Source organism: Grampus griseus (genome assembly GCF_964374135.1).
Source record: "Grampus griseus genome assembly, chromosome: 1".
NCBI classification, from domain to species: Eukaryota; Metazoa; Chordata; class Mammalia; order Artiodactyla; family Delphinidae; genus Grampus; species Grampus griseus.
Genome location: NC_139017.1, coordinates 164,839,501 through 164,847,325, shown reverse-complemented (window position 1 = coordinate 164,847,325; position 7,825 = coordinate 164,839,501). Strand labels below are relative to the sequence as shown.

Here is a 7,825-nt window from a genome sequence, read left to right as displayed (position 1 = left end):
ATGGGGAAGTGACCTTTTTGCTTACTCGTAGGCAGGACTGACATTTAGCCAATGGCCCTACTGGCTGTCTAATTTTGATTGGTCAAATGTCTGATTGGATGTTGTCTGTGCTACACCAGTTGTTATTTTATATTACCATCCTTTCTTTTGGGTAATAGAATTCTGTGGTCACTTTAAATTTTAAACTCAATTTTTTTTTGAGACTGTCAAGAGAATTTAAATATTTTATTATATAAAGTTATACCCAAAATTGTGCTTCATTTTTTCACTATATACTTTAACTCAAGGACATTTGTAAAAGTAGTACACTTCAGAAATCCTGGAAGAAATTCCACTAGCTATAGGCTATTTAAATACTGCTTACAGAAAGTATTAAAAACAACAACAACAGAGGAGTACAAATGAACTTATTTACAAAACAGAAGTAGAGTAACAGATGTAGAAAACAAATTTATGGTTACCAGGGGATAAGGGCGGTGGTGGGGGGCGATAAACTGGGAGATTGGGACTGACATGTACATCCTACTATACATAAAACAGATAACTAATAAGAACCTGCTGTATCACACAGGGAACTCTACTCAATACTCTGTAATGGCCTATATGGGAAAAGAATCTTAAAAAAAAAAGGAGTGCATGTGTATAACTGATTCACCTTGCTGTATACCCGAAACCAACAAAACATTGTAAATAAACGACACTCCAACAAAAATTTTTATAAAAAAGTATTAAAGGAAAGCCAGCACCATATAAACAGCATACACTTAAATCAAAGAGATGAATGCTTAACATACAGAGTAATTTTTTTTATTCACGGATAAACTAAAGGTCCACTTCAAGATGTTTCTCTTGTATACTTCATTTGTTTTGTTAGCAAGCAAAGCGCTGAAAGGGACGGCTTCATCTAGTCCTCAGACTCGGATCCATCTTCATCTTGACTAATCTGGAAGTAACGAAGTTCATAAGTCTCCTTGTCAGATGCAACCACACGGAGCCAATCACGAAGATTGTTCTTTCGAAGGTATTTCTTGGTAAGGTATTTCAAATACCTTTTAGAGAACTTTTTCAGAAACAACTGTGATTTTATTCTTGAAGCGTTCAATGTGAACGACATTCCCAAGATTTCCAGTTTTTCCATTCACTTTAACCTTCTCCCGTAGAAACTGTTCCTATTTTAAAACAGAAAAAATGCCACACTAGGGAAGAAAACCCTAGATATTCACTAGGGAAGGTACCAAAATTTCCAGAATCAAAAGTTCCACCTTCCACTGGATGAGTAAGGTCCAAATTAAACTTCCAGGTGGACTTCTTAGGCTTCTTGTCTTTCTTCACCGCCATCTTGCACGCCGGCAGCGCGATCCTAAACTCAGTTTTAACTCAGTAATTAAAACTGGTCAGTCCCGGTTATAATCAGAACTCTGAACTTGGTTGAGAGTTGATGCTCTCTTCTTCCTTATTTCTCCTTCTGCAGCTTGCTAACTATATAGCTTTTGACATCTCTGAGATTTCAGTCACAGAGGAAGAAGTGTAAAGGAGAGCAGGAAAGTTCCTTCTGGATCAGAGCTCTGGTCAGATGGCTTCATGTTTTCCTGGCTTGATGAATATCAAAAGCTGCCTCTTTTGCTCTTGGGCACTTTTGGGGGTCCTTCAGGAACTCCTGTTCGTGAGTTTACCTGGCTGTAATTTCTTTGCAGTGGGCTGTGCTCCTCCTTAGGCTGGCTCCTGCAGAGGCTCCCTCAGCTGTGCCTCTTAGCAGTACGCTTTCACTGCAGGAATACCCTTGTGGGCAGGATCCCTCTGAAAATAACCCCACGTATGGGAGACTATATTTATAGTCTAGTCTTTCTTTGCTTCCTTTCTAATTGGCGTTAAGAATGTATGTGCAAGTTTACTAGGCTGATGATAGCCTGGACTCAGAAGGGTGGCTACCTTCCATTCCAGAGCAAGCTGTATTCTGAGCATTTTCTAGAAGTACAGACCCTGAAGACTAGGTCAGTGTAGCAGGCTAAAAGCAGAGGTTTTTGTAGCTCATTGACCCAGGTGTGAGTTCTCTGCGTGTGATTTGGAGAAAATCTTTTAACCTATCTCTCTGAATCTCAATTTTCTCATCTGTTAAATGGGGATAATAACATTACTTACCTTAGGGGGATTCTGTTGAGAATTAAATAAGATAATGCATATAAATTGCTTAGTACACTGTCTTGCTCATTGTAAAGTGGTCAGTACTTACCCCTTATTATCTAATGAGGGGTCCATTTGGAATATGCAAAAGGACATAACTTTGAATTGCACAAGGTAACACTTACAACAAGATAAAATAAAGATCTATCAATTAAAGGCGAGGAGATGGTATAAAAATTCAGCCATGGTGAACTGGAGTCACGAGACCAGACTGTCCTTGGGGAAGATATGTCACTTCCCCACGCATTAGAAGCTGTGGAGATTCCTCGGTGCCTGTGTAGTCACACCATGGTGTCAACTAGGCCAAAGTGTTAATCGCCTATTAAAGCTATGTCGCTATGTCTTTTGTGCTGTGGCAAAACACAAGCTCTTGGGCCATGGAAGCTTGAAGCTCAGTCTCTTCCCAAACCTATGCAATCAGCCAGAGAACATCAGCCACGTGAGTCAGTGGAAAATTCCAGATGTTTGTAGCTCATTAATTGCCAAATCGATGACTATGGAGGCTGTCAACTGTGCTGAGTAAGTAGACCTTATTAGCATCATGTTCCCTGAAGAAAGAACTGTCTCACAGGCATATTTCTTAAAGGGGCCACATAACATGCCATCTTTAAAAAACCTTTTCAGATTCTTTAGACTACTTCCCTTCTGTGTAAATTCACTAACTCCTCTTACAGACCCAATGTCACAGAAGCAGCCATAAATAACATGGAGGGAGGACTTCCCTGGTGGCACAGTGGTTAAGAATCCGCCTGCCAATGCAGGGGACACGGGTTCGAGCCCTGGTCCGGGAAGATTCCACATGCCGTGGAGCAACTAAGCCCGTGCGCCGTAACTACTGAGCCTGCGCTCTAGAACCCGCTAGCCACAACTACTAAGCCCATGTGCCACAACTACTGAAGGCCCTGTGCCTAGAGCCCGTGCTCCGCAACAAGAGAAGCCACCGCGATGCGAAGCCTGAGCACCACAACGAAGAGTAGCCCCCGCTCGCCGCAACTAGAGAAAATCCGCATGCAGCAACGGAGACCCAATACAGCCATAAATTTAAAAAAATAAAAAATAAAAATAACAAGGAGGGAGAATAGTATCTCAAAGCTGGAAGCCTGAGACTTCACTTTTACCCTGATGTTGGGGGCATACATTAAAAGTCTTACCTATATATTTACTCTAGTAATTTCACCTCTAGGAATTTATTTAAAGGGAATTTATTTTAAAGAAAATTTATTTAAGGAAGTGAAGATTTATCTATAAGGATATTCAACTCAGCACGTAATAGCAAAAGATTGCAAGCAACAGTGGGGGGGGGGGTTGGTGAAATTAACGACAGATGATCACAACATAAACACTGTTAACAACCATGTAGGCATGTATATATACACAGAAACACGTTCACAATATATTGAGTTTAAAAAGTGAAAAAAAAGTCAGATAACAAAAGAACATATGCCATTTATTACCACTCTTATAACAAGAAAAAAAAAAGCTCAATAACAAGGACTTTCTATGTGCCAGGCATTGTTCTAAGTACTTCAAGGATGTTGACTTAGTTAATTCCCTACACTAACTATTAGGTATTGTATTATCCCCATTTTACAGATGAGGAAATTAAAGCACAGAGAGGTTAAAAATCCTGCCAAGGTCATATGCCAGTAAGTCACAGGGCTGAGATTTGACTCTGGACAGGCTTTGGAGTCTGTGCTCTTACCACTCCATACTGCTTCTCAGTATAGAAAAAAGGCTGGAAGGACATCCTCTGAAAGCCTTATCTCTGTGCTTATCTGGGAGGCAAGATGTTTTATTTTATTTTATTTTATTTTTTTGTTTATCCGCCTTTTCTACAGTTAACACACGTTACTTATGTAACAAGATAAACTCCAATAAAAATGTTTAAGAGAGAAGATCTTTGTTGCTGACTTGAAAAAGTCTCTCTGAGCCTTAGTTTCTTCATCTGTAGAATGGTAATAACACCTCTCCTGTAGAGCTAATGCCAAGATTGTAATAATGCTTGTGAAAGCACTCTGATAGTGTAGATTTGGAATGTGTTAAAAGTGCTACGTGGGGCTTCCCTGGTGGCACAGTGGTTGAGAATCTGCCTGCCAATGCAGGGGACACGGGTTCCATCCCTGGTCCAGGAAGATCCCACATGCCACAGAGCAACTAAGCCCGTGCGCCACAACTACTGAGCCTGTGCTCTAGAGCCCGTGAGCCACAACTACTGAGCCCGCGTGCCACAACTACTGAAGCCCACGCGCCTAGAGCCCATGCTCTGCAACAAGAGAAGCCACCACAATGAGAAGCCCATGCACCGCAACGAAGAGTAGCCCCCGCTCGCCGCAACTAGAGAAAGCCCGCACGCAGCAACGAAGACCCAACACAGACAAAAATTTAAAAAATTAAAAAAAAAAAAGTGGTAGGTGCTACAGTACAAAGCAACACAAAGTAGAAAGTGACAAGGCAAGATGTCTGCAGGAATTCAGAGATTGTCAAGCTGAGCAGACATGGTGTGAGAGTTTGAGGGGGCTCGTATCTCATCCGATTCTCTTTAGCGACTCCAACGACTTCTGAGCTGAGGATTGTGTGCCTCTTCCTCATGCCCTGGGTGTGACTAGTTGGGAGACAGGTATTGTCATGATCTTATATATTCCGTAAGTTGTTACGGAAAAACCTGAGCGAACTTTTTGGCTAACCCAATGTAAGTAGATGGCTCTCATCTCCCACTATATTTTTTCGGTGAGCGTCCCAGATTTCCTCTTATTATCAATCCAGTTGCCCGTCTGAGCCTGTTTTCGTTGTTCTTCTAAACACTGCTTCCCATCTCGCTGTTCACACAGCTTCTGACCTGAAGGACTGGGAGCTCAGCCCCTGCAGTGGGCCAAGGAATGGACAGCTTGGCTCAATGGACTAGCAGGGAGCTTGCTGGTAGAGCCTGGAGTCCACTTGTGAGATAAACACTTTACGAAGTTAATCTAAGTACCTCTGGGTGTTCAGGAGCTAGTTTCTCACTTTTTCCAGTTGTTTGTGTGATCACCACCTTTGAGGATTATGGAGGACAAAGGGGGTCCCCTTCACACATACATCCCCATGCTAGGGGACTGCCCTTAGAGAAACTTAGAGCAGGAGCTGTCAACCAGAGTGAGACACTGGAATCAGATGCACGGTAGGCAAAACTTGACTTCCACTTTCGTAAGCTCTTCAGCTGGACCTGAGAATTAAATTGATGTAAAGCAGACTAACAAGGTAGAAACATTCAAGTCTATTTAATATGTTTTATGTGATGCGGAGCCTTCATGGGAAAATGAAGACCCTAAGAAGTGGTAAATCCTAAATGCTTTTCTACTAGATTGAACAAAGGCAGGCAACTGTGGAAAAGTAACTAAAATATATGGAGAGCCTAAAAGAAGATAAGAGTTGTTACTGAATTTGGTCCCACTCTTCACTGCCTGCAAAATCAATACTCTATCAGTGTTGATAGAAAGGAAAGTTGCCTTTAAACTGAATGCCGGCAATCTGGGGAGAAGGTGGACTCAGCATCCTCCAAAATCACATCTGAAGTTTCTGCTCGGCCATGAAAGTTTTTAAAAGGAAACAGGGAAGTAATGTTAGTTAACCATTGAGATCGGGGGCCAGAGCCGTCCCCATAACCCCCTGTGCAGGCTTGTCGACTCCTCCTGATCTTTCTTTCTTTATTTAGAAATAAGCCAAAGGCCAAATGAATTTTAAGTAAAATAAGTCCTTGGGGACTCATGATCTTTATTTAGATGCTATTTTGTTCACATGGTTTGTTCAAGAGATTACTGAAGGGGAAGCTAGGAAAGAGATCCGGTCATCTATTAATTACTTATTCTTCATGTCTACTTCACTCATCTAGGGAAAGAACCAACAAGCTAGGCAAATTATTGTGTGATCAAAAGATTTAAAAGGGGTACTAGGGCCGGAGATGAGTAGAGCATGGGGATGCCTGGTTTAAGATTAGTGTAAAGATAAACAGCTCTCTCCTGCAGAGAGCTCTTTCCTGCAAAGAGCTTTTTTTCTGCCAAAAGCTGCTCACAAATCCCCGCTTGTCAGAACATCGTTCCCTCTCTATGGGATCATGGGTGAAAGTCCGTCTTCTGTAACTTCTTCATGCTGACATAGCACACTGTATCCTTAGAGTGGAAGATGTCGACACGGGTATGTAGCATCTCCCTGATGACAGTTGTCTCGCCCCTTTACATATATGGGCAGAACAAGCTACAATTATTTTGATGCCCACAAAGATATGGATTATTATGAGCAGTAGTGTTAATCCCATTCTCTTAAGGCCAGTTCTTGCAGCTGTGCTAGCCATAGTTTCAGTACTGCTCAAGATGGAGCTAACTGGTCATCATGCAGTTAGCTTTTGCCCTCTGGTGGCAGTTTCAGTACCTGTAAAACAACTCAGGAAGGTGCATCAGACACTGAGTCTGTGACTCTGTTGTCCTAATCATTAGCTGCTTGAGCCTGCTCTTTTGTGACTCAGGGAGGCCTGGGAGACTTCAGCTTTTCCATAAACAAGAGGCAGGAGATGTGAATGGGCCTTTGTATCAATACTTGGGGAGGGGTGGGGGGTGGCCCACAGGGGTCTGCTTCGTTCCAGACTTACTCTGACAAGGTCTGTTTGCACAGAATTCTCTTGGCCTTGACACCCTCCCCAGCCCCCGCCACCCGTCTCTGGTGATAAGAACATTTCTTTCCTCTTGGTATAGGAAGGGTATCTTTTTTTTTTTTTTTTTTTTTTCTGGCTGTGTTGGGTCTTTGTTGCTGCACGTGGGCTTTCTCTAGTTGCGGTGAGCGGGGGCTACTCTTCGTTGCAGTGCGCGGGCTTCTCATTGCGGTGGCTTCTCTTGCTGTGGAGCACGGGCTCTAGGCGCGTGGGCTCCAGTAGTTGTGGCTCGCAGGCTCTAGAGCTCAGGCTCAGTAGTTGTGGCCCACGGGCTTAGTTGCTCCACGGCATGTGGGATCTTCCCAGACCAGGGACTGAACCTGTGTCCCCTGCATTGGCAGGTGGATTCTTAACCACTGCACCACCAGGGAAGCCCAGGAAGGGCATCTTTCACAAGGGCGTTTTCTCCTGCTTTCAGGAAGAAAAGGGGAGGAGGGTCAGAGCACCCTTCCTGCACCTGCTGTTTTCCAAGTGCCTTTAGCTCAAAATAATCATTATGCCAAAGTGGCATATTTAGGAGTGGCATATTCTGCCAGCCTTCAGCTGGAACTGGAACACCCAAGCACCCATCCTCAAAGATTCTGATCCTGGGCTGGGGGTCCAGGCAGCAGAACCCTTTAAAGATACTGAAGATTGAGAATCGCTGGGTCAGAGTCAGAGGAAGTGTGGGAGTTTCACATTGACTTCCTGTGCCCCATTTAGTAATTAGACCGAAATGGCTGTAATGGCTGAGGACTGATTTGCAACCGCTCTGGAATGTGTGAGCAACGGGGGAGCGTGCAGCAGCTGCTTCCCCAGGAAACAAAACCACTGTGCGCGTGTTTTGATACCAGTTTGGCAACAAGATAAGAGTCCTAACGCACATCAAAACATCAGGCAGGTTGTCCGTCCACTTTCCTCTTGGCAGATGCCAAGAACTTGCTTGCCCTAAATGAAATAAGCCATCAGCTGACAGACCTGCAAGAC

The 7,825-nt window shown here is 43.4% G+C and overlaps 1 protein-coding gene across 1 annotated transcript; it reads right to left on the bottom strand.

Moving 5' to 3' along the window:
- Positions 1–822: 822 nt before the first annotated feature.
- On the bottom strand, positions 823–1,338 carry LOC309833844 (ribosomal protein eL22-like 1; the record flags this gene model as incomplete). Its single annotated transcript, XM_082672334.1, is given in 3 exon segments — positions 823–1,061; positions 1,063–1,169; positions 1,237–1,338. Coding segments are annotated over 3 exon segments (366 nt in total). The 3' UTR covers positions 823–904.
- Between the last annotated feature and the right edge of the window lie 6,487 nt (positions 1,339–7,825).